We start from the raw sequence: 27516 nt of genomic DNA, 5'->3' as shown, positions 1-27516 counted from the left end.
TGAGATGTTATTTTGCAGACCTTCCTACAAACTTTTTCATCAGCGTCATGGAATCTGATCATTTAGTTCGTATAAATGGAAAATATTATCTTCCATCTGATGAGAATATTGTCATGAATTGTTCAAGTGAAGCTAATCCAGTTGTCAATCGATGCATTTGGAGGTTCTACTTTGAGAACTCCTACCACAACATTGCGACTGTCGATGCAACAAACGGTCATTGTTCGTTCAATCAAACGGTTGACGTCACGTTTACGTCAGTGAGTTGCTTGGCAACAAATAGTCTTGGATCAGTGGAAAGTAGCAGAACAGCTTTCATTGTGGTTCCAAAAACCAGTAAGTAACATAATGGAATTTGATAGTGTTTCATTTAATTATTGCGTGTTTATTTAGATGTTGACTAACCTGTTTATTGGCAGCTTTCAAAACCAGTTCATATTTCACTCAAACAGTCAAATAGATAGTTTTTCAAGTTTTGTTAACAAAATTCCAAAACAAAACTTCGTTATTAAACTTTTCATCAATTCTTCTTATGGTTTTACTGAAGATCCAATAGGATGCGTAATGGGATAAAATATTTGAAACAAAGTAGACAGTATCACACAAAAGCAGAAAAATCAATTTATTTATATAGCTTTCGCCACACAAGCGTGGCTTCTTCAGTATAGTCTTATTCAAAGAGAATCTAATAAATTCACTAATAAAATATCTATTTCATAATATAACACTAATAAATACACTAATAACTTTGCTAACAAATACATTTTTTTAAATTTGTTTCAGTCAGTACATTTGATGCAAACTTGTCATGACAAAGTGCGTAATTAATATTTTTGCATTTAGGGGCAGTCGAAATCAGAGCTCCTAGCAATATAAATCGTCGCAACAATGTGTTGGCCATACAACGACATAAATATTATGGATCTATTTCTTGTTCTGTTCTTTATGGACGTACGTTAGATGCGACATATGAGTGGACACATCCAGACGATTCCACTTCTTCTACAAGTTCTCAGCTTTCATTAAGTTATTTAAGACGATCAGATGCAGGAAATTACACTTGCACAATAACTGACCGATTTGGAAGTTTTGTTGGGTGGATATATACAGACATTGTTTGTAAGTTTGTGAATTGTATTTAAATTATGTAACTTAATTTTTCGTAGTTGTGTTCCTATACTGTATATAGTGATTAATACAAAACAATGCTTCTGGTGCGTGTTACCTGTGGTGGTGGTGTAATTGGTTAAATACGCTAATGAGCTTACCACAGTTGGTTGTCATTGATGTTTTCAACCCGGGTATCCAAAACCAGTTGTTTGGCTATGTGTTGTTATTTAAAACCCGGTTTTCAGACAAAATGTGAAAAAGATTTGTATCTGAAAAGGTTTAAACAATTCAGTCCAGCTGTTCTTTCTCTGTCTTTTACTCATTGATCGCATTTAGCTACATATTACGTAATGCATACACCGTTTTCTCCTGCTGCCCCCGCAATGCAGAATTACGTTGGACCAATTTTATGACACGATTTTAAAGTGTTGAAAATGTGCTGTAGGCTGCGTAGTTGTAAGGGTTATATATATCGTATTATCGTGTTTGGCTCTTAATCAGCAGCTGCAACCATGGTGTGTGACTTCAGATTTCAGTAACATGGTACGGTAGTATTGTTGATATTCCTAGTTTCTGGTGCGGGTTTTTATTAGCTTTGTCCTGATGTTGTCAGCAGTTTTTGCTTTGTAACTACTTTTGAGAATGTTATGGCTTGTCTTAGATGTTAGGTTGGTCGACTCTGCTCAACCTTTTGCTTTGCCTTCCGTTTTCTGGATTTCGATCCATATGCTGATAGTATGCCTGCTGTGATGCCTCGCCTTTACGCCTGCACTCTAAAAAAAACAAACATGGAAGACCGTGTGTTATGATCACCCCTCGCCACCATCGTGCCCAGAGGTGTTGTTGTCGCTCTGACGGCTATGTATGAACGGGCGTCTCAATCTAGAACGCGTTGCGTCCGCTACATATTTCTACCTATTATCTCTTGAGATCAAGTCCCAATCATACAACGTCCCAATCATACAACGCCTATCATCACGGCACACTTTTGTAAGGCACGCTGCAAAACTCCAGCTCGCTGATTTCAGTACGTCAGATGCCTGGTCCGAGGAATTGAGCACTGTACCAAAAATAAAGTCTCGCCTCGTTCTATTCGATGTCTCTCCTGCCTCTTCACTCCCACTTGGTTCTGAGCTTCAGAGATGGGAGTGGGTGACACTGAACCGACTAAGAACGGGAGTTGGCCGCTTCAATGCTTGCTTGACACGCTGGGGCATAAGGGACTCTGCTGCGTGTCAGTGCAGTGCGACGGAGCAAACAGCCAACCACATCATCTTTGGGTGTCCCATCTATTCCCCTCCCAATGGAATAACAGGCCTCCGCACTCTTGACGATCTGACGAAAAGTTGGCTCCAAGTCCTTCTATTCGGCTGACCACAAATTTCCTGCTTCATACGAACGACGACGAGATCAAGACAGTCGTTGCAACAGTTTGCAAGGCAATGAAAGCTATTCAGAACAGTCATGGTGCGTAATGATCACAATTTACAACATCAGAATATTGCCTTCTTCGGAAAAATAAGACTCTCTTCCTTGATTGCAAAACTCAGAGAAATAGCTTCTTCAAGTTTCTTTGCCGTTTGTGCGAGCTACGTAAAAAATAATGATGGCGATAATTAGGCTTAGGCGAAGTTTTCGGAAGATGAATGTGAAACGATCAAAGAGCTTTGTAAAGCTCTGAGTGTTATTCAAATGACAGTCAAATGCATTTGCAAAGTGAACACTGATCTTCGTCTAAGTTAAAAAATAGACAGGTTTACCCTGAAGAAGCTAGGAGACTTGAACATAAATCAGTGGAGATCTGCAAGAGAGATTGGAGAAAAGTGTGCAAAAAAGGGAAAATGTTGAACTGATTTAATCATTCCAAGTCGCAAAGCTATCTGGACCAGTACGAAGACCAATTTAGACACCAAACTCGGAAGTCAAAAATTACATCTTCAGTAAAATCTCTTTTCGAAAGAGAGCTCTGACACTCATATGGAAGAGGACCGAGATAACGTTGAAATTGACCTATTTAAAGAATCCAAGGTCAGGATTCTTTCTAAAGAGTTTGTTTTATTTCTGAAAAGTGAAAATCACAAGTGCGAGGCCATTCCTCTACAGCAAACATTAGTGTAAAAGCAAAGTATTTTTTCAACTACAAACAAAAGAACTTAAAATCTTTAAAAAATCCTATCTTGCCTAGTTTACAATCAACTCGTTCCAGTGAAGCCTTAAGGGGCTTATTCATCCCTAAGACTATTTGTCACAAAATTAAGAAACAGACTGATTGATAAAACTCTCAATGCTTTAATTTTTTTGCGTTAATGATTGATTGATTGATAAAACGAAAGATCACGTACAGTAGACTGTGTGAATACTGCAACGGGGGGCAGCGAAATGACCTGGAAGGTCTTCTAGTAAAATAGTCAAGCAGCCACTCTAAACAATAAAAGAAAGGGTAATAAATTAAACATAATAGAAGCATAATTATAAGATATTTCCACGGTCATTGCGCGACCAGGCAAAAGAATGCGGCGAACAAACTCTAATTAACACAAAGTTGATAGAAATAAAACATAAGTTTACAGTATAGCGTAGTTGCTTTAATGAACACAATGCGAGTCAGCTGAATAGTTCCACTAGAATGTTGACAAATATGCATGCATGGTACTACATTGAACATTAAGAGATCTGCATGGGCGTAATGCCATCAACATCAGTAATAAGATAACAGAAGATTTTTATGATTTTTAAATGAGTTCGTGAATTTTTTCTCATTTCCAACGGGCTTGAGTTCTAAATTTCCAAACCTTTTATTTGAAGCTACGTTGAAGTTTTAAAGATGAGTATTGAGGAACATAAAAATTATCCATGTCAATTGCATTTCTAATAATGCGCAAATGAACATTTTTTGCCTTTTTAAATAATTAGAAAAAGTACATGATAGTGAATTGTTTTCAACTTTTTTGTATCAACAGTTGTATCTCTAAAACCACTGAGGCTGCGACTATTCTACTTATATGTTATTTTGCATTATTATATTATTTTGCATAAAAAATATAGATTCAAATTGAGATTATGTAAAAAAAATGTAATCACGACATTGCAATGCATGTTCTTCATTACTCTACCAAAAAATAATGTGTAAACTCACGCAATCCGCAAAATAATCCAAAAGTCATAAGTCACTTCAACATTTCAACGTATATAAGCAGTTCTAAAATTCACATAGTTTTAATTTTCGGATATGCTCAGCGTGAATAATTTTACAAAGTGAATCCCAAATTTTCAAACCGTGCCTTAAAAAATAACAGAGATATCACTCCTAAAGCATAAGAAGAATCGACAGCCTCCCCAAACTGAGCAAGACTCCAGGAGCCCAACCTTCTAAGGGTTAAAACAGTGTTTTTCAAGCTGGTGATAGGTTATCTAGGGAATAGAGATGGTTCGACCATTCATTGGGATGGTTCATTATGTGTATTTCAAATCATAATTAAGGAATAAAATAGAGAAAGGGTAAATATCTTATTTATAAGGTCTCAATCTCAATTGTTTTTTGTTTGTAACAAATCATTGAAGTATATACTAGATAGATACTAGGGAACATATGCAATCAACTTGCCTATTCGAATTAACTTTTACCACGCGATGTGTTTTGCCGTATTTCGAATAAACAACATACTTTCATTCAGCTTAGAAAACCACGCTTTCAAAGGCATAGATCAGACAATCATCCGCGCATGGCTAACCGTGACGTCTTTTTTTTTCAGACTCAACGCAACATCAATCTTGTGTGTTCAACTTCATAAGCAGTGCAGTTTTCCTTATTTTTCAATACTAAGTTACTAAAGCAAATTTAGTTGGTAGCACCAACATTTTTTAATGAGATATTGTTTTGCAGACCCTCCTACCAATGTTGTTATCAACATCATTGCATCTGATTATTTAGTTCTTTCGAACGGAAAATATTATGTTCGATCTGATGAGAATCTTGTCATGACCTGTTCAAGTGACGCTAATCCAGTTGTCCATCGATATGTTTGGAGGTTTCACGTTGGTAAAAGTTACCGTGACATTGCTACTGCCAATGCTACAAACGATCATTGTTCATTCAATCAAACAGTTGACCCCGCTTTCATAGCAGTGAGTTGCATTGCGACAAATAGTCTTGGTAATTTGGAAAGTACCAAAACATATTTCAAAGTAGTCTCAAAAACCAGTAAGTAACACATCTGTATTTCATAATTTTTAATGATATTGTTGATACTGCGTACATCTGACGCGTGGCGAAACTTTTCATACTGCATAACAGGAAAGAAATTAAGTGTGATCTGTGTCAAACTATTCTAAACGATGCTGGGATCAAATACAAGAAACCAGAACACTTAAAAAAACCTATCAAATGCGCATCAGTTGAGGCCAAAATTGCTTTTTTAGCTTTTGGATATTTTGCAAATCAGAAATCGTCTTAATGAAGACACTTTTGAAGTTTTTTTTTTATTTTTGGGTTAGCATTACAATAAACAACATGTTTTATTTCGTTGATATGCTTGCATTTTCTCTCTTTGTTGTTCCGCAAAACAGAATAGCAGGGTAAAAATTTCGAGAAATTTCCATTCTGAGGTGTCTAATTTAGTCCCGAAGTCAGTGGCGTACCTATGCAAAATGGCGCCCATGGCAAAGTTTAAATGTGCGCCCTTTTTAATAATGTAAGTTAAATATTGCATACAAGTCTTTTATGAACAAATCACGAGGAAAATAAATGTGTTATTGCCGTTTAATTATGTTCAAAGGCAGTCACGTGAGATTGTTTCGTTGTGCAAGTTTTGTTCTCTCTGCAAAGCTCATCAATTTGATAGAATGCTGCGCTTTGTGCCTTCTTTCCAAGTTATTTCCAACATAAAAGCTAGCTAACGCGGCTTCCCTTTTCTTTTTCATCTGACGCTGTGTATACTGTAGCCTACTACCAAGTGAATTATTGGACATAAGTTTGTAGGCTAACAAAAAGCCTACAAGTTTGTTATGACATTCTAGTTATTACTGTTTTCTAATATCGTTGGTATGTCGTATGTATTGTTAATGTCAGTTGTTTGCTAGTGTCTCTTACTGGCCATGTTTTAAATACAGATTAGGCCCTACCGCTACAAACCAACTAAAGCGCGTCAATCTACTTGTTCCAAAACGAAGGGTCGAAGCCTATTGTGGTTTAACCCTGGATTGACCGTGGCCGTATAAGTACGAATATTTTTGTCGGATAGCTGAGGATAAAAATAAAACGACCCTAGTCGGGCATATTTTTGTAAAAACTAATATTAAATAATTTAATTTGTCGCCGACATTTCTTGGCATGTTGGCGGGTTTTGTGACCGTTGAGTTGTATGCTAACTAGAGATTGAAGAAACTGATAGCGAATCATTCCCAATCCCAACATTGGTGTGTTCTACTACGAATCCGTGTGATAACTTCAGGAAGTTAGGTATGCTCTGGTCAGGCCAAATTTAAGTCATAATTGAAGTCAAATTGAAGTCACAAATTTTACTTTTTACCAACCGATTTTTGCGCCCCTATTAATGTGGTGCCCATGGCTCGAGTCATGCCTGCCATACCCTGGGTACGCCACTACCCGAAGTCAAATCTCTAATTGTTGTTTGCTTGTTTGCAATTAGATAAAGTAGTTTAGTGAATACTATCTTAAATTAGTAACTTAACTAAGTAAAAATTATTAAACAAAAATGACAATTCATGAACTTCATGATGAATCTAGTTTATGCTTTTGCATTTAGGATCACTAACGCTACAAACTAGTGACAATCGAAACGTTCCGAACGATGTATTGGCAATACAACGAGATATATTTCGTGGAGATCTGTCTTGTTCAGTTGAATATGGAAGTCAGTTGGGTGCGATATATCAGTGGGAACATCCGGATGGTTCAACGTTTGCGACATCTAAGGTTTCACTGAGACAACTAAGTTCAGCCGGTACTGGAAATTACACCTGCACAACAACTGATCGGTTTGGCAGCTTTTCTAGAAGAATATACATTGACGTTGTTTGTAAGTCAAACTTCATATTTTAAGCTTTTCCTTGATTGCTTTCCACTTTTTGTTTCTTGCTTTTTACTGACGCGCCTGATGATTGCTAGACTATCTAGCATGAAACCTTAACTAGCCCATTATTTAGCCAGTTTAGATTTTCTATAATTGTATTAGCTCTGCTAGTTGTATTAAGCAGTTTATTTGCAATTGCTACAATTTATCCTTGAAATTATTTCATAAATATTTTCAATTTCTGTTCCATTTTTTAGTCGTATCCTGGCTTGTCTTGTAGTTAAAGATTTAAATTACCATGCAAGAAAGTCAATCTTCGTATCCACCTTCCGACATGTCATTCATTGTCTTGCCAAAGACATAGCCATGTGCTCGCAATGTCGAACTGGCATCATTTCGAGGGTCTTTCCAAGGCTCTCACCACAGCGATTCTGCGGCCGTTCATTGCACATGACTGAATCGCTGAATGAAACAAAATGTTATTCAGGCAATGTAGCCTAAAATTCAAAGAAAATGAAGCGGTGTACCAGCAAACATCTATAGGATTGGCCCATGATACTAGAGAAGGATCCACAGAGGATACAAACTGATATGAATGTAGCCTAAGTTTGTAGTTTTACCAATGCCTGTTTTTTTTTTCTACATGTAGAATTAGGCTGGTGCGAAGCACATTTCATGACGAAGCAGTAACAAAGCTTTACTGGGCAAAACCAACTGTTAGGAGCAAACGTCATTTAACACGAATTGTAATTGTATTAAAATGTTGTAACTTAGTAGTATTAAAACATATATTTTGGGGTGGCAAGATAAAATTTTTAGGATTGCTATAGACTATTATCTCAGTGTTATATTACTTGCACGTGGTATTGGCTTCATAATTCTTTTTCCTTTTGTTGCAAGTTTTTCAGTAGCCCACACCTAAAGATAATAAAATTTTGTTGAAAATACGTTTAGTTGATGTAGTTTATGCCAACAGGAATTTAAACTTGTTATTGTTTTGCAGACGCTCCCTCCAATGCTGTTATTAACATCATTGAGTCTGATGATTTAGCTCTTTTGAATGGAAGATACTATCTTCGATCTGATGAGAATCTTGTAATGAATTGCACAAGCCAAGCTCATCCAGTTGTCAATCGATGTGAATGGAGGTTCTATCACCTTAACGTTCTGCGCCATTCTAACATTGTCAATGCTACAAACGGTTATTGCTCATTCAATCAAACGCTTGACATCATGTTCTCGTCACTGAGATGTATTGCGACAAGCAGTATTGGTTCGCAGCAGAGTATCTCAAAAGAGGTTGTTGTAGTCCCACAAACCAGTAAGTAACAGTTTGTGAAGAAGGGAGCGTTTAATGCTTTTATGATAAGTTGTTGCATGCTTATTTAGATAAAATACTCTAGTAGACTAAACATTATCTTTGCTGGATTTTTACCTCAGAAATCAAGTTACGTTTCACTTCAAGAGAATGCAGCAAGTATTCAACTATCATCGGCAAAGTTCTGCAGTGTTATCTTTTAGCTAAACATTTTGTATTAGAAGGTGGCACTCTTAACGTAGTAGCTGACTTTTACTACATTGGAGATATCATATCTTTTGATATCTTTTGCGGTGCAAGTCAGCCTGAAAAAAATTCAGAAAATTCCCTATCCTCGTAAGCAAGCAACTTGTCGCTACAATCAGAGGTCAAGTTTAAAGCTGTTTGAGAAGTGTCATTCTCTATGGTTCCAAAATGTGGACAACATCAGTAAACATCGTCAAGTGTCTACAACGTCATGACAGAGCGATAATAAGATGGATCTTCCTGGTCAAGCTTGAGGACAACATCCAGTTTGAGACTCTTTAATCCAAGGTTAAAATAAGAGACGTTGGTGAAGTCCTCCAATTGGGCAGACTGAAATGACTTGGACACGTTAAGCGCAGCACCAGCGGGATCTCGCAGGTCAGATGTGTCAACATTGCATTGCGTCAACAGCGCGTCAAGGTAGACACAAACTTCCTTGAGAAGAAATAAGAAATACGTTGACGTTGTAGCATCCGCCAACCAAAAGGATCGCGACGTGTGGAGAAGAAGACTTCGCTTTCAACAGACAGACACGGACACCCTCAACATGAGGATTAATTCATGTCCTGTGCAATCACGGTTGGTGGACGATGAAGATCTTGTTATATCTTGTTTCAATTCCTTCATGAATTAGGTCTTGCCAACTGACGATACTTCACATTAAAGCTGGTTATCACTTTCTACATCTTGTGTTAGCCTGGCCTTTGTTTACCAGAAGAACTTAATATTTTTTTAATTAAATTCCCAGCGAACGGTATTATTCTATATTTAAATGTCCATTTTTTTCAGTTACCCAAATAGCCTTAATTTGTTTCAAACTATGCACATGATGTATGACGTATTTTGTTTGACTACGCTGATTGTCTCGTTACTTTCAGGATCAGTAAAGTTCAAAGTTTCTGGCAGTGCAAGATTGAGAAACGATGTGCTGACCACAGAACAAGATAAACATCTAGACCTATCTTGCTCAGTGGAATATGGGAATGAGTTGGATGCGACATACCAGTGGGAACACCCAGATGGTTTTTCTTCTACAACTTCTACGCTTACCCATAATCAATTAAGTTCCTCTGGTGCTGGAAATTACACTTGCACAACGATTGATGGATTTGGAAGCTTTACGAAAATGCTATATATAAACATTGTTTGTAAGTTTTTGAATTGCATTGGAGTTATTTTTATAAGTGATTTCAGTTTGTGATCAATGAGTCAAACAGAATGTGCCTGAAAGGGTGTATATATTTGTTTGCAAGTAACTAACATTTTGTCCTATTATTATTTCCTGAAGACATACATGGAAAAGTAGGTTATTCTAAAGGAGAATATTTATTTGTAAAAAAGTGTTTGGTAACGTAAAAACTACATTTTGGCATGAAAAATAACAGCTCTCTTTCTGACAAATTTCTTCTGGATAACTTCTCATGTCCTTAGCTAACTGTGCTAATCATTGCACCATGGCTATAAGCTCGTTGCTACAATTTCGAGCGATCCGTGAAGTGATGGAGCAAACAATCAATCGATGAAACAAAAAACAAAAACTACAGAAATGCCACTTGAAATCGTTACCTTTTTCAAATTAATCAACCCATGCGGAACTACTATTACATTTTACTATGTAGATTAAGTTTCCCAAGGCTTTTGTTGTGCTATAAAAACCGCAGAAATGCAATTACTCTACGCGGTCGTCGAAAAAACTACACCGGGTGCTATGATTCTGAGTGTGCAAACTAATTGAGCTCTTATTTTCATGCCTTGTCAAGCGATACCTCCAGTTTAACCACAACATTGCTTTCTTGTCTGAAGTTAATGGATGGCGAAGGAAAGACAATGTCTGCGTTATCGACTTTACGCGCTTTGGCAGCCGCATGGCATGGAGTTCAAAATGCGGCCTTGGAAATTAGATCTCTCGTCTGTATTTTTCAGCATTCTCTGTAAAAAAAAATACGGCAGCGTGTACCCCCACCTGGTCATCTATGCGAGCAGACCACCATTGCATTTACAGCATCTCAATCACTGAAACAATGGCGTCAAACGTTCTGCTCAACCATGAACAAATGAGTGCTGGAATTATTCGCGATCTATGACTACAGCAAAGAAGAATAAACTGCAGATTAGGCTGGCGCAAAATCTCGAAAATATTGTTTTTTTTTCTTTTAAATTTTTCGTCAGTTTGTAATATTGTTCCTTTTGGTAAATGTATCTCCTATACCAAATTTCACAAAAAAATATTAACGTTTGACCCTGGTTCACCTGGTTTGAATTTTTTTTTTAAATATTGAATTTTCACTTATCCCTGAAACTGCTCACTCGCTATCTTCTAATGTACTCTAGCATCTTAATGGACACAATAAGAGGCAGTAACACAAGCAAAGTGGTTTAATTAGCAGCTCCATGAACACTGACACGTGTATTACTCTCAAAATGTCGAATTCTACCACATTTCAGACATGATTTTCTTTGTGCACCGTTCACTGTAGTAAATGTCTACTGCTTTCAGTTTCTTGAATCATTTGACGATATTCATCGATTTTCACAGGCCAACAACAATTTTTTTATATAAAAGCAGGACATGTGAGAATCATTTTAAGGTATTTCGAGGCCCCTGTTTCTGAAAATGCACTAGGCTACGTTTTATCGAATTGGCTCTAGTTTTTGAGTTAGCCAAGATTCCAGCTACCACTTTTGATAACTAAATCTTTAACTACTAGGCTACAGTAGGTGGTAGAAATGGTTTTGAGAAAAAAGCTTGACCTTGCTCCAAAACATTACTGAAGGTATTGAGGTTACTCTCAGTCATGCCCGTTTTCCTATTGTTTCAAGCAAATCACCACTTGAAACAAGAGAGGGCAAACAAAAAACAGAAATAGCAACGTCCACGCAATGACTGCCTTGCACACTCCATGGAAACATGTTGTTCCAACTTCCTTCGAACATGCTCACCGTACAGAATTATCAATTTTTATGGTGATTCCACGGCTCTCTTTATGCCATGGCACTCTGAACTTCTTAGCCTTGAGCCCAGAAACGGGTTTGACTGAGTGCAATGTTTGCATACTTTAGGAGGAATCCAGGACTTATCTTGATCACCCAGCTTCATGTCAAAGTAATAACAATGCTTGTTTTTATATAGCGCTGTGTCTATCGCAGAATGCGTTGCCTCATGCAGTAAAATATATCTGGGTTGTTTGTACAGCATCTTACTTGTCAAAGGCATATTTTATTAGCCTATATGCCATTTATTTAGCCTATAGACCAGAAAAAAATTCTTGCAGCAAAGACTTGGCCTTAGCAAAGGCTTAGAATAAAATTGTATTTGTACAGTATCCATTTCAGTAGGCCTACCTTTTTAATATAAAGCTGCATTCATAAACACATGACTTTCGGGATATTTTTCTTGTGATGTAGGCTTACTGATTCATAACTGTTTTCATTGAATATTTATGTCCCCTTTACGTTAAACACAGTTCATTTCAACCTTTGCTTGCGTTTTGAACTTTCGTGCATTATGAACCAATTGAACTAGACAAGCGCAGTTATGACATCATAATGGTAAACAGGGCTGAAAATAAGTAATTTGCTAATTGAAAGTTTTTGAGTAACGATTTCAAAAATATCTTCATTGTCGAATATCTCGAAAACTAGAGCCAATTCGAAAAAACTAAGTGCATTTTCGGAATCAGGGGCCCTGAAATACTCTAAAATGACTCTCATCTTTTGTGCCAAAAGTTTTTGTTGGTCTATCTATATGTTATTCACTGACTGCGAAAATCTGTAAAATCAACTAAAATGATACTAAAAGCATGCACTATTAGTGACTCTCAGACTTGGAGTAGGGTGAAGATGTTCCACGTGGAAGTTAACAGAGGAAATGACGTAAAAATCACGTGGTCAAATTTTGAGAAATCCCCTCTTCACATACTGCTAAACCACTTCGAAATTTACTAATTTTTCAGAAAAATTCAGAATTTCTCCTTGGGTGAACCAGGGTCAAAGGTCAAAACCCAACAAAAATTTTTGGTTTGCAAATATCAGTGAGCAAAATGGAACATTATTCCAAACTGACAAAAATTTTAAAGACCATCAAGGAAAATGAGCCACCCTACTGCAGATCACATCATCAACTGTATAATGTATTACGCTCGAAGTAGAGTGCATTATTTGTGCAAACTAGATAATCCTTACACGTTTCCCCTTTTCTGGATTTTCTTCAAATCATCTAAGCCAGTAGTTCCCAACTGGTGGGCCATGGCCCAGTGGTGGGCTATGATGCTGTTTCTAGTTGGCCACCGAGCTAAACATACATCAGAATAATTGATTCATAATAGTCATCATAAATTCAGTAACTGAATTATGGATTAGAATGTCCTCATCGTATTCACGTAAAAGCAGAGACCACATGGATGTGTGAGCAGGCTCTGTGGTAACGGCCTCCCGTGCCCCACCGCTGTTCAGGAGCCCACACATTTTAGTCTGTTTATGTTTTTTGACTATTTAAAAAAAGAATAAATCTACTACAGAAGCGAGATAAAATCAATAGCCTAATACATAATACACAAAACAATGCTTTATGATCGCTATTCCATACCAACAAGTGGGTAAAAATAACTGTTAAAATTGGGAGTTTGTCATTGCTTTGCAGATCCACCCAACAATGTTGTCATCAGCATCATTGAGTCTGATCCTTTGGCTCTTTTGAATGGAAGATATTATCTTAAACCTAGTGAAAATCTTATCATGAATTGTTCAAGTGAAGCTAATCCAATTGTCCATCGATGTTTGTGGAGGTTCTACGATGGCAGCAGTGAAGTTTATGCATTGAATGTCGATGCTACAAACGGTCATTGTTCGTTCAATCAAACGATTGACGTCACATTCACGTCAGTGAGTTGCTCGGCGACAAATAGTCTTGGATCAGCGGAGAGTAACTCAGAAGGGCATATTGTAGTCCCACAAAACAGTAAGCAACATGCTTGTATATTTACTTTTTCATGACATTGTTGTGTGGTTACTTAGAAAACTTTTCTAGTCAATGTTTTCTTAATTGTTCATTTACTTTTGAAATCATTTTGTATTTCACTCAAACCATAAAATAAAAAAAGAGTTGTTATATGTTATATGTTAGTGAGTGTAAAGCCTTGTGTTGATAGCCAGGAAGTACGCTCCCTTTTTCACAGTTGTCAACATGTTGATGAAAACAAATTACTTTAATTTTTACTGAAGTTATTTAAAGATAACATGGAAAATGAAGGCTATCTATATTGTATTGTTACCTTTAGGATTGGTCAAGTTAAGCATTTCCAGCAATGCAAAACTTCGAAACGAGGTATTAACCGTTGAACGAGATGAAGATCTAGATCTGTCTTGTTGTGTTGAATATGGAAGTGATTTGGGTACAACATATCTGTGGAAAGGTCCAAATGGTTTTTCTTCTACAACTTCTACACTCAGCTTGACACAAATAAGTTCATCGGATACTGGAAATTACACTTGTGCAACAACTGATCGATTTGGAAGCTTTACTACAAGGATACATATAGACGTTGTTTGTAAGTTCATAGATTGTATTAAAGTGTTAACTCAAAAGTTTATAGGATGGTTTTAATTTGCTATCACTAATTGAAACAAAATGTTTCTGAAGCAATAAAAATTTGTAAATTTAATCTCTGTATTTTGAAGAACAGTTGAAAAAGGCATGCCTGAAGGTTAAAGGTGGATACAAAGATCGGCTTCTTTGCCTTCCTGTCCACTTAATCTAAATCTTTAACCACCAGCGTAGGCCTATATACCTGGATACGACAAACAATATACATTCAAGTCACAATATTTGGACGCTTCCCTTTTGTTGCCTTCTTTTTAATGTATCGGAATGAATACACTTCAAGCGAAATAACAATACTGTGATCAAAAACTTTCTAAACTTGATTGTGTTGCAGACGCTTCTGTTAATGTTGTTATCAACATCTTTGAATCTGATCATTTAGTTCGTTTGAATGGGAAATATTATCTTCGGTCTGGTGAGAATCTTGTCATGACTTGTTCAAGTAAAGCAAGTCCAATTGTCAATCGATGTAGATGGGTGATATATGATGGCATCAGTGATCGCCACTCTCGGACTGTCGATGCTACAAACGGTCATTGTTCGTTCAATCAAACGGTTGACGTCACGTTTACAGCAGTGAGTTGCATTGCCACAAATAGTCTTGATTCGGTGGAAAGTAGCAAAACAGCTTTCACTGTGGTCTCAACAACCAGTGAGTAGTTCACTTTTATAACTAAATAAGCGGTTTAGTGAACATGTCAAACTTTAAACTTGGTTCATTTTCTTACTATTCCAATCAAGAATATATAGGGAAGCACAACTGACGCCATGTTGGTTCTCAGAGTAGGGTGTGTCGTACAAAAGTGTTGCTATGTTTTGTGCACATTTTCAGACAAAAGCTAAATTTAATTATTTTTGAAATTGTGTGTTTGCAAATTTTGGAATTGATTTATCAAATAACCTTTAATTTACTTTTGAACAAATCAAAAACAGCATTAAGGCTAAAACAAAAACTGGCAACACTATTATTTAACACACCCTACTCTGAGAACGTAGTTTTGCATCCAGTACTTCTAGAAATCCCCGACTCCAACGCACACAGTATTTTCAAGTTTGTAATTTCATTTTCAATTTATTACATTTTCACATTATTCATGATGAACCATTTCAAATTTTAAGTTTGGCTTTGGAGATTTTTATTTTAAAAGTTCAAAAAGTATGATTTTTTTGGCTTATCGTTTTCATTTGCTGAAGAACAGTTCTATTTGGAAGCTTTACCAAACAGATGTATATAAACGACATAGACGTTGTAGTTAACTTTTATTTGTCCTGAAATTCCTTTTTGATATTTTATAGACGTTTTTGATTTGTCCTTAACGATTGAAACAAAATATTAAAGACTGGTTCCATTGAACTGTGTATGGGCTGCAATCAGTCAAAAACATTGTTCAGTTCATAAATTCTGTAGTTACCTTTGCAAATTCAATCATCAAAATAATTTTTCTACCACATTTGCAGGCTACTGCAGGCTAATGCACCTGCATTATAGAACATATCAAAAGAAAACGTTGTCTAATTGCTATTCATTCTATAGATGAACCTTATCAAGATATGAGTACCGAAACTGATTCTTCGTGTCAATGGAAGCCACCTGGTCCTGGAATTTGCGCTTTGACGATTTTCTCCAATCCATTAGCTACTTTTGTATCTTTGACAAAAAACGGTAATTTTCTTTTTGCAAGGAAGTTTTGATTCAACTTATGTAGACCTAATATAGGAGTAACATCTAATTATTCATTGCTAGCTTTACCTTTTATGTTGCTCAACAAAAAACAATGCAAACCATCTGACCGGAAATGCTTCATAAAATCGAATTAACTTTAGTATGTAGCTTTCCTTAATACAGTGGTTCCCAACCGGGGCGGAATTCCCCACTAGAGGGGAATTTTGCAATTTTTGAAGGGAGAATTTGGTTTTAGGATTGTAAAGCTTTTTAAGCCTAGTAAGTTGGCCTAGACCAGAGCTTTAAAGCGTTAAGGAGCAGCCCTTAACTCCCGATTATTTAAGAAACTGTGCAAAGACATGGATGCAAACCATCACGTAGGCCTACTTCTTTTTCATGCAAATACTCGATGGCTTTCAAGAGGAAACGTAACCAAGCGAGTGTTTGAGCTCATAGACGAGCTTAAATTATTTTTTGACCTTTGAATAAAATTGGAATTTGTTTCATTGCTGAATGATGACAGGTGGATTAGATTCCTTGCTTATTTGGTTAATATATTTGGTCCATATTCGATCGCCATCTCCGTTTGAAGCAGATAGCACATCAACATGAGTTATCTGTATCCATGAGCCATTGACACATTGATACCATGTTAATTTACGAACTGTACTGCTTCCTTCTGGCTCAAGGCAGGTTGGAAAAAAGTGATTGATTTATGTCATTAGGAGATTGTCTTAAAGTACTAGAAGGCTTTGCTTTCCTGATCGCGGGGTGACTACGTATTGTCTGGCCTCTACCTTTCGACCAGCCTGGCTTGGGTGGCCCTTCCAGGAGCAGATGCCAGTACCGCTAAGCATTTAAAGATGCTTTGGAAGCTTTCACTAGCAAGCTTGATGATTCAAAGAAGAAAGTTAGAATGAACAATTGAACACGTCACCATATTTAAAGAATTATCATCGGTACTGGTTGTTGACGGAAAGAATAAATTCTTCCAGAGTTGGAAAAAGAATTGATTTTGCAACATCTCACAGCATTAGAACTGGAATTCATTCGATATTTTCCTGAAATTTATGACGATGAGTTTGATTTAAAAAGAAATTCATTCACATTATTGATGGAAAAACTTCCCGATAAATTGCAGAATGAATATTTAGAACTCAAAACGGATTCTTGCACAAGAGACTTATTCAGAGCAAAAATCTATCACTTGATTTTGGCCATTACGTGTAATTTCTATCCCAAAGTAGCAGAGAAATCTATTCGAAGTATCCTTCCGTTTGCTTCCACTTATCTATGAAAATCAGGTTTTTCAACTTGTTAGAAAAAATCACATTGTAGGGATGGTGGGGGACTTGGTAGTTTTAGCTTTTCTAGTGTTTCGTTTTTCATGGGCTTTTTCTATCCTATTTTTTTTTCGAAAATTTTTGTTCCATCCATAGTTCTTTTTCTCCATAGTGATCTGTCACTAGCAAGTTGTTGTTCCCATTAATCCAGATCAATGTTTGCATAGTTGAGGGAGACTTTCACCTGGTCTTTGTATATTATTTTGTTTGATTTTTTCTTTCAATAAAATAATTTTCAGCAACGTTCTTCATTAATTAAATTATTTTAGTATGAAAAGGAATATTACAGGCTAAAAAGCTTATTACTAGTGAAAGTTTAGTTTATCTTACAAAACTTAGATTAAAATATTAATGTAAAAAAGTTTTTAACAAACTAAATTTATAGGGGGGATTTAGATTTGGATATTGACTAAAAGGGTCCACCGGATAAAAAAGGTTGGGAACCCCTGCCTTAATAACACTTTTTGTGCAAGGGTGGCATTGACTACATTATGAGATACTATTGCTTTCTTGTTTATATTTATTAGTCTTATTGATGATTGGCTTCCTTGCCTTCCCGTCCACTTAATCTAAATCTTCAACCACCAGGTGAAAGCCTGGATACGACAAAAAACAAGTCTTATTAATTAGTTTTTGTGTTGGAACTTTCGTATCGATATATTGTGATAAAATGTGGAGACTTTTCTTACCCTTTTTGTTACAAGGCGGATTTAGACATTTGAATTTATATTTGAATCTCTGATAGTGTAGATTTAGTTGCGCTTTAAAATACATAGAAAACGATAAACTTGCTTTCTGAGCCAGAAAATGATACAAAGATATTTTAACATAGATTATGTTGTCAGGTTTAATCGTGAAGAATGACGCAACAACTCCTTTGAAGACAACCACTGTAATAAAGCACCAGCAGAGATTCTTATTTAAACGCACAACTGTGAGTTGATCCAACTTAAAACCAGAGCTGTAAGGTTGGGATTGAAATCCTTGTTCCAAGCTACTTTTTCAGCAAACTATTATCCTTCTTGTGGCCTACTCATGAAGCATAACAGACAATGAGCAATGTAAAAGTTCGTCCAAAATAGCAATTTTCTCAATTAGACACAATATTTATGACCTCAGTAATTGTTGTGACGTCAATTTCAAGTTGGATTAATTAGAAACCATTTGAAATTTTTAATCAGAATTTGAAACCAAACTTTGCTTTTCAAGTCGTCACAAAATACTTTCTTATAAGTGTCACTTTTGTAGTTAATGCAAAATGTAAGAGCTCGAACATGTCCATAAATTTAAGAAAGGAATCTTGAGCGGAAGGGAAAAAAGTGTGATTCAGGAAAACGATTTTTTTCTGTAATGTTTATTTTTTCCTTTCTGAAATGTTAGGCTCTTATTTTCGTAAACCATACTCTTTTTTCCTGGTCGCTTATGCTTTCCTAAATCCATGGACATGTACGCGTTCTCGCCAATGCAACAGCAGCAAAGAATTCCTACTTCCTTGTGTGACGTCACCCGGGGTATGAAATTGAAATGATGTATTGTTGTTTTCCAGGTGAAGAGCTTTTTGGAAATGGACAAATGTAATTTAAGAACTTCCTGGAGATCTGATTGCTGGAACATTGTTGAACATGTAACGTAGTAATTGTCGAGATCATCTCATCGTCGCTTGTATCAAGTTTTGTGAATATTTCGTTTATTGATCAATAAAATAGAGTGACCTTAGCGGGTTTTACATACTTTTTTTACACACAAAAATGTAACATAATCAAAATAAACCTAATAAATTATGTTATATTTGTGTATGTAATACATCATGTTAAACCTGCTAAGGTTACTCTGTTTTATTTCTCTATGGTTCAACAAAGCAAACCCTCTACCAAAGATTTATCGACACATTTATTGGTCAATAAACCTGGAAAGTATAAACACAATTTTGATAAATCTTTCCATTTTGAAGCTCACAGCAAAGACGAAGAGTTACAATTATTATGTATATTAAATTAGTAGTAAGAATTGCTTTACATTTGTCTGTAGATAATGTTTGAGAAATCAAAGTAGTGCTTCTACAGAAGCATATATGGCGCTGCTGTCAAACGTTATTTCTTAATCCTTTTTCAAGTAACTTTAATTGATCAAAGGATTATGGGAATATTTAATCTCGGACAGAAAAGGCCTTTTCTGAAAGCTTAATCCAAGCAGGTTTGTATGTTTGTATACGCTTTGAACCACCGACGTAGGCCTGGTCATTGACATACACAGAGTGAAACTTCCGTTTTTTATTGAAATGTTGTCGTTCATTGTTACGTTTATAGGAAGCCTACTGCAGGATAGCTACAGAAACCCACAAACGTAAAGGAATTGAAAAGAGGTCTTAACACGAGCAGTGCTATGTGTAGGCTACAAGTCACAAATCACTGTGTAGTGGGTGGTTATAGGCAAATTGTTCGTAAGCAATTGTTCGTAAAGCAATTGTTCGTAAGCAATTGTTCGTAAAACAATTGTTCGTAAACTGTTTTTGGTAAAATGAAATCCGTAAAACAATTCTTCGTATACATCAAATTTTAACTGCATGCACGAAAAAATGCTTTAGGAAGAATTGTTTTACGAAGAATTAATTTTACAAACAATTGTTTGTAAAGTGTAGACAAGGGCGCAATCATTAGGGAAATTGCTCTCCCTCTAGAAATATTTTAAATAAAACCTTCAAACTCTGTTACAGCATCATTTGAAAAAGTTTTATCATCGATTTGATCTGGAAGTAGTCTCAGAATGTTGAGGTATTTTATGGGGGGAGCAGATCCCCTTGTTGGTGCTCCATCTTCGGTTACTCGTTGCCGAGCTCACTTATATGTGCAAAAATATTTATTTTCTTCCTCCAAACTTTTGTGCTACCTGCGCCCTTGGGTGTGTTTACCATGATGGTTCAAATGATTTACTGTCACTCTACAAGACGAATGACACGACTTTGGCTCATGGTACTGTTCCAAGCATCATCTGCATAAGCGCGCTCAACGGTTTTATAGTCTAATTGTTTCTCTATGGATATGTTTCTAAAAGCCAGAAGCGAAAAATTTCTCGCAAGAGCATGGTTATTAAGCAAGGAAAAGAGAAAGCTGGCTTCCAAAAAAATGACAAGAGACATGATGCGATATCTCGCAAAAGAATATCACAATTGCATTTGTCTGGTCAATTGGGTTATTATTGTGAAAAGTTCAGAACACGAATGAGAGATAAATGAACTATGAGAAATGAAAGGGGGACATAAATGTTCAATTCAAAGGGTTGAGAATCATATGGTAGTAGTCACAAGGAGACTAAGCATAATAATCATTTGTTAATGAATGCAGTTTTGTACCGAAAAGATACTTAGATTGATCATTATCATTTTCAGCCTGTGGTAGCCAAGGAATCAACATAACAATTGATATTTTTGCACGGTAGACATGTTCGAAAGAAATCGGGTAAATAAAAAAGTGGAAAAAATTTAAGGTCTTTGAGCATACCTTAAATATCGATTGGGTTTCCCAATACAATCATTTCGTGAGCTATATTATCTATTTTTCTTTATCACTCATCAGCGCAAATTATTAAATCTAATTATTTTGTTTACATCGAGGTTAAGAAAGACATATTTTTTTCTTCTGATAGCAACAACAATTACTTATAGCAAAGACATTTTCTGTGAATACAAGTAAAAAAATTTCTAGCTCAGTGGTTCTTAAACTGGGGGGCGCGCCCTCCTTGGGGGGCGTGTGAGGCTCACAAGGGGGGCACAAGAAATTGAAAAACTCTGCCCGAATTATGACTAAACGTATCTTCACAACTATGCTGGACTACTATTGCCAAGAATCTTCTTTTTGCCATACAAGGAAGTAAAACCTACCCATACAGAAGTGGGATTTTCCACAAGCCATAGCTTACAAATGTTACAATAGCGAGAGTAGTAGCTATACTTAGATTGCAAATGCGAGGACATTATCAATGAGTGAGCCATATACGTTCCATCAACTATCCCTTATCTTTCAACAATATTTCAAAAACCTTCCTTCTATTCAACATTGCAGTTTAAAACCCTTTGTTTACCACGGTGCGTTTTTTATGAAAAAAAATTGCGATTTTTCGTATACCGTCTAGTTATGATCCCAAATGCTTAACTGCAAAATTATTTTGCTGTGCATCCACCGTAACCATGGAAACTGTGCAACGGGACTCACAAGTCCCGACAGGTATTATGCGCCTAAAGTGCATAATGACTACTGCTGCCAAGGGTGCTTTACCGCGATTGAGTTTTGGGCTTTGTGGACGGAAAATGACAACAGCAAGCGGCGCTGGTTCAACTCTCAGGGTGTGCACTAGAGCAACGCACTTTAAGGATAGCTCACATTTCATCAGCCACCTAGTGGATGGAATAATTCAGACAATTCTTCTACAGCAAAAAATTTTACTCGGCCAATCTCGTTGATCAGGCTTGTGTCAGTGGTTCAAAGCTTTTCCAAGTATGTGAAGCTTGTCAGGATTTACTTTTCAGGAGGTTTTATCAGTCCGATGATAATATTCTCACAACAGAAGTAAAGAGGATAGCCAAAATCAATGCAATACATGAAGTGAAATAGTATACCACATGTATGGAGTATATTGACAAGTAATACATGACATCGAGAGGACAAGAACACACATTCAGAATATTGTGAATAAGGAAACCACACAGAAATAGACGAACATGTCACTGTTGATGGTTCAAATAATGCAGAAACTAAAAAACAAACGACAATGACACACTTTATTAGACTTCATGAAATACCACAAAGCAGTTCTTTTGCTGATTGCAGCACAAAAATACATCACAATAAGAACATTTTGAATGTGGGCGAGACTCACAACCATTGGCAGAACAAACTTCACAACGTCTCCTTTCTTTTACAAACACAGGCCAATGGCAGCCACGATTTTCCAAACGCATGGATTTGGACACTGAGAAGTTGGACTTGCGTCTTTTGTTGCTTGTGACATTTGGTGAGAGAGTCTGCAATGGCCTACCAACCTTGCTGCTTCTTCCAAGGGTTAGCAAAGTTTGTGCCACTTGCCTGCGGAAGTCCAACAAAGAGAGAGCAGTTTTGTTCCTCAAGCTTTTTGTACACAACATAGGCATTGGCGACTGTTCTATCAATCACACCAAAGAAAATCCTGTGCCACCATTTTTTAGACTTGCGGTTGGTGCCATAGAGAGCACAAAGCATATCAGCTTTGTCAACTCCACCCATAAATGCATTATAGTCTTTGATGGCCACAGGACATTGGAATTCTTTCCTTGAGCCGTCTTTTAGTCGCCTTAGCAGGGATGTTGGTTCAGTCCCATGGAAGTTGGACAGCATGTGGACTGCTTTCCTGTCCATCCACTTGTAGTAAACCAAACCCTCTGCCACTCTGTGATCAAACTGGCCACGGTCCAGTTGCTTGTCGGAAGCAACAGTGTGGACTGGGAGCCCTTTTCTGTTGGGTCGAACTGTCCCGCATGCAAGGACTTGATTTCTCTTCAGGGTTTCTAACAACTTCACCGAGGTGAAGTAGTTGTCAAAATATACTTTGTGGTATTTGTTTTTTATATCATCCGTCAACATTAGCACAACTTTTTCACCTAATCCGAAATCTGTATAAAGCTCATCATTTTTACAGTCCTTGCCTTGGTATACATCAAATTTGCTGATGTATCCATGCATATCAGCCCGCACCCAGAGTTTGTATCCCCTTTTTATTGGCTTCATGGGGTTGTATTGCTTGATGGAATGCCTGCCCTTGAAGAGAATCATGCTTTCATCAATGCTTAGATTCTCTGTGCAACAATACAAATCATGAAATTTTTCATTTATCTTAGTTAGTAAAGGCCTAACTTTGTACAGTTTATCCTGATTTGTTTCAGGAATGGAGGCATTGTCATTCACATGTAAATTTGACAATATTTGGGCAAATCTATTGCGAGGCATTGTGGATGCAACCAGTGCAACATTTACATCTAAATCTGCCCTCCAATAAAGAGGCCATGAAGGCAATCTATGATAGCCCATCAACATATTGATTCCCAAAAAGCCATAGAGTTCTCTTTCTGACATGACAGTTGCAGACCTTTGCTTCTGTACACGGTATAGGTTACTTTGTTCCAGAAGCATTTGTCTGATGTCAGCATCAACAAACCGCAGAAAGTAGTCTCCAGGGGTATTTGCAGTGGCAAACATAGCTTCTTGAGGTCCTGCAAAGAAAATTCAAATCATGATATATATAGCTTATTTACAATGCACATAATATCCATGAACTTTATTGCACGCATGATCAAAAATATACACAATGCTAAATTTAGAAGTAAATCAAACAAGTACCTGCAAGTACTACTAATTTGTTTTTTGATTTGCATTTGGCCTACTGTATAGCATACCTTGGGGTGAATCAAATTTGCTTGCTTCCATATTCACATTTGCTTTCTTCCATAATTTCTTGCGAACACTGCGAGATGTACTGGCAACTTCATCAGTGCAAGCAGATGTACTGGTATCACCAACTTCTTCAGCGTCACTTTCATTAGAAGTATTGTTCATTACAGTAACATCCGGACACAGATAATCTGTATCAGTTAGATCTATATCATTTCCAACTTCAGTATCGCTGTCAAAATCTGATTCTTCATCTGTAGATGAAGAATCATCTGGAAAGTTTTCCAATATTACCATTGCATCATTTAGTTGATATTTTTTACTCATTTTGAAGCCGTAATTTTACAAACTTTGCTGAAAATAATACACCATAGTTCAGCTTCTGTGCAATTCCATAAACACACAAACATACATCAACTTCACAGTGAAACACTACCCAAATCTGTGATTTTTACCCAATTACTACCTAAATCTGTGAAACACTAACAAAATCTGTGATTTTTGCATTGATTCAACGTCTGCAGACGTTGAATCAATGTAAAAATTACAGGTTTTGCTGTCTGGGTAGTACTATGTGGGCTACAACAATTTAAAAGTACCTGACTAACATGCTCGATATAAAACTTTGATATAAAACACACAATTTACCATACACCACCAGCATACCGAAAGTTTAGAGAATTGACCTAAAAATGTCAGCAAATCACTGACGGGACTTCTGAGTCCCACTGTAGTTTTTCACCTGTAAAATACGAGCTAAACAAGCTTTACCTATTTTCTTTAGTCATCTGTTAACAGTAACTATATCATAAGGTGTAAAAAACTCAACAAAGTCCAACACTGTCGCTTTTGTACCAAAAAACATGATTGAATATTTCGACTGACTGGTCAAACTGCAACTTGAAACATTTTTCAAAACTGAAACTTTGAAGCACATTGCGACCCAGCCAAGCGTGAATTTTGTTTGTTTGAAAACATCTGGAGTTAGTACTCACATCGTTTGGTGTACTAAACAGAAAAAAATGTTTCTCAAATCTTTCGGGGATGAAGGAGAGCGTTTTTACGCAGCGGGACTTCAGAGTCCCGACGGTAAACAAAGGGTAGGGATACTAAAGGAAAAACCTGACTTAGCGATTTTCCACGTTCTTTCTGTTTAACATGCTACCATAAAACAATTTTCAATAAAATTTTGCCCCATTGCGGTCTGACCACCATTGCGCGCGTGCTTTTGTCAAAGCTTTCAAAACGAGATTGGGCTTGAGTAGCAAAGCGTGCGACTGTACAGTGTACAGTCTGCGTCACAAGAGACTACCAATCAGCTGATCTCGCAATAATTGTTACTGCGAGCGATTTAACTGTAGGCTATGTATGTATGTACATCAAAACATCCCATTTCAACATCAAAACATCAGACAGTTTGCTCAAAACATCAGATCTGAAACATCAGATGTGTTAACGTGGCTTTTGTTATTGCTGTCTTTTGTGACGTACTCTCTCGAGCAGTGTTTGCACTTTTTAGTTATTTCAAAAAAAATGAAAATAAATGAAACATTGAACTTTGGGCCTTGCCAGCGCCATTGCAAACAATTTTTTTTCGGTAATTTTTCTTGAAATGTATTCTTGAATGTTCAGTTTACGCATTTTAATGCTTAATTCCCGTTTGAAATATTCATTTAGTAGGCCTTTAAGTTTGCAGAATACTACCAAGAAATTGAATGGAAAATAAGCAAAACAAATCAGGCAGCATTCAGTTGGTTGTTGATTTATTGAAAGGTTGCTTCCACAAATTATGTGCGAATGGAAAATTCTCTGTGACAGCGTTTAATTAAGTTGTGAGATAAATTGGAAAATGTGCATTATCTGCTACTAATCCCAAACTAAACGTTTGGCATCCACTAAAAAGTTACACTCTTCGCATTAATGCAACTACCTGGAAATTAATTGCTGTTCCGCTTAATGTTTTTTGATTTTGAAACAAGGTGGGGCGCGAATTTTGTTAGAGTTGTAAAAGGGAAGCGTGTCTCAAAAAGTTTAAGAACCACTAGTCCAGCTAGTATAGAAATTTCTTTAGTTTGTGCCTACTTGCTTAGTTGGGCTGCATGAAGCAAAGCTAAGCTAACATCGACCCAGGGATTGCATCGACCCAAGCAAACACCTGCTTGAATAGGTTAACTAATCCATTTTTCACTGGTGGACAATCTAATTTTTATTAATGTTTGTTTATTAATCTAAATCTTAATAGACTACAGTTTTCACCTGTATTGGGTACACTTGCTTTGCTTTAACATAATCACTAACTTGGCTTTTCAATGAGATTTTACTTAGTCAGCTATTGCTTTCACGTTAAAGTTTTTGAAACAAAAATTTCATTTCATTTTAACGGAAAAATCTTCGTCTTCCATTTCGAAATCGTAGCAATTTGGTTTTGTTACGTGCTTGAAAAAAAGCATGAATTGCAGATGCAGGAGAATGTTACAACGCAAAAAGAGTCATGATGTGTAAGTCGAGCGAGCTTGCACATAAAGTGCTTGATCAAGAGATATGAGCTATAGTTTCGCGTATGAGAGTGTTAAGCAAAATATGGTGTATTTCAAAATTTTGTTTCATTTTTGTTACATAATTTCTTTGCACTAATGTTTTTCGCCAGTTAAACTTTTCCAACGAAATAAAGTCCTTTGCCGGATTTGTTTCAAACTCCTCATAGCGATTTTATGACGTTTCAGCGACAAGTTTCTCCCATTTCCCTACTACGCAAGTTTGATTGCGCAACAGTATATACGAAAGTACAGTAGCGGGCCTACAAAAGAAAATTGAGACGGCTCCAGAGTTTTAACAAAGCAAAATGTTAAACAGACAATGAGCAATGTAAAAGTTCGTCCAAAAAAGCAATTTTCTCAATTAGACACAATATTTATGACCTCAGTAATTGTTGTGACGTCAATTTCAAGTTGGATTAATTAGAAACCATTTGAAATTGTCAATCATAATTTGAAACCAAACTTTGCTTTTCAAGTCGTCACAAAATACTTTCTTATAAGTGTCACTTTTGTAGTTAATGCAAAAGGTAAGAGCTCGAACATGTCCATAAATTTAAGAAAAGAATCTTGAGCGGAAGGGAAAAAAGTGTGATTCAGGAAAACGATTTTTTTTTGTAATGTTTATTTTTTCCTTTCTGAAATGTTAGGCTCTTATTTTCGTAAACCATACTCTATTTTCCTGATCGCTTATGCTTTCCTAAATCCATGGACATGTACGCGTTCTCGCCAATGCAACAGCAGCAAAGAATTCCTACTTCCTTGTGTGACGTCACCCGGGGTATGAAATTGAAATGATGTATTGTTGTTTTCCAGGTGAAGAGTTTTTGGAGATGGACAAATGTGATTTAAGAACTTACTGGAGATCTGATTGCTGGAACATTGTTGAACATGTAACGTAGTAATTGTCGAGATCATCTCATCGTCACTTGTATCAAGTTTTGTGAATATTTCGTTTATTGATCAATAAAACAAAGTGACCTTAGCGGGTTTTACATACTTTTTTTTGCACACAAAAATATAACAATTAAAATAAACCTAATAAATTATGTTATATTTGTGTATGTAATACATCATGTTAAACCTGCTAAGGTTACTCTGTTTTATTTCTCTATGGTTCAACAAAGCAAACCCTCTACCAAAGATTTATCGACACATTTATTGGTCAATAAACCTGGAAAGTATAAACACAATTTTGATAAATCTTTCCATTTTGAAGCTCACAGCAAAGATGAAGAGTTACAATTATTATGTA

General features: G+C 36.4%; 1 protein-coding gene across 1 annotated transcript; it reads left to right on the top strand.

Moving 5' to 3' along the window:
- Positions 1–109: 109 nt before the first annotated feature.
- On the top strand, positions 110–27423 carry LOC145781139 (uncharacterized). The gene is made up of 13 exons (XM_082592902.1): positions 110–336; positions 844–1119; positions 4994–5311; positions 6876–7148; positions 8146–8463; positions 9585–9854; positions 13346–13663; positions 13983–14252; positions 14640–14957; positions 15840–15968; positions 18157–18245; positions 18858–18935; positions 27078–27423. The coding sequence occupies exons 1-13, from the start codon at positions 114–116 to the stop codon at positions 27111–27113; spliced, it is 2916 nt and encodes a 971-aa protein (XP_082449028.1). The 5' UTR covers positions 110–113; the 3' UTR covers positions 27114–27423.
- The last annotated feature ends 93 nt before the right edge of the window (positions 27424–27516 follow it).

The sequence above is a fragment of the Aplidium turbinatum genome, chromosome 12 (assembly GCF_918807975.1).
Source record: "Aplidium turbinatum chromosome 12, kaAplTurb1.1, whole genome shotgun sequence".
Taxonomy (NCBI): Eukaryota; Metazoa; Chordata; class Ascidiacea; order Aplousobranchia; family Polyclinidae; genus Aplidium; species Aplidium turbinatum.
This window is presented reverse-complemented; position numbering and strand designations above follow the sequence as displayed.

Bases quoted from the DNA above. Each gene is read 5' to 3' on its own strand.
- LOC145781139 (XM_082592902.1), top strand. From the start codon at position 114: ATGAATTGTTCAAGTGAAGCTAATCCAGTTGTCAATCGATGCATTTGG. The intron at 5,312-6,875 runs GTAAGTAACACA...TTTTGCATTTAG, and splicing joins CAAAGTAGTCTCAAAAACCA to GATCACTAACGCTACAAACT. The intron at 7,149-8,145 runs GTAAGTCAAACT...ATTGTTTTGCAG, and splicing joins AATATACATTGACGTTGTTT to ACGCTCCCTCCAATGCTGTT.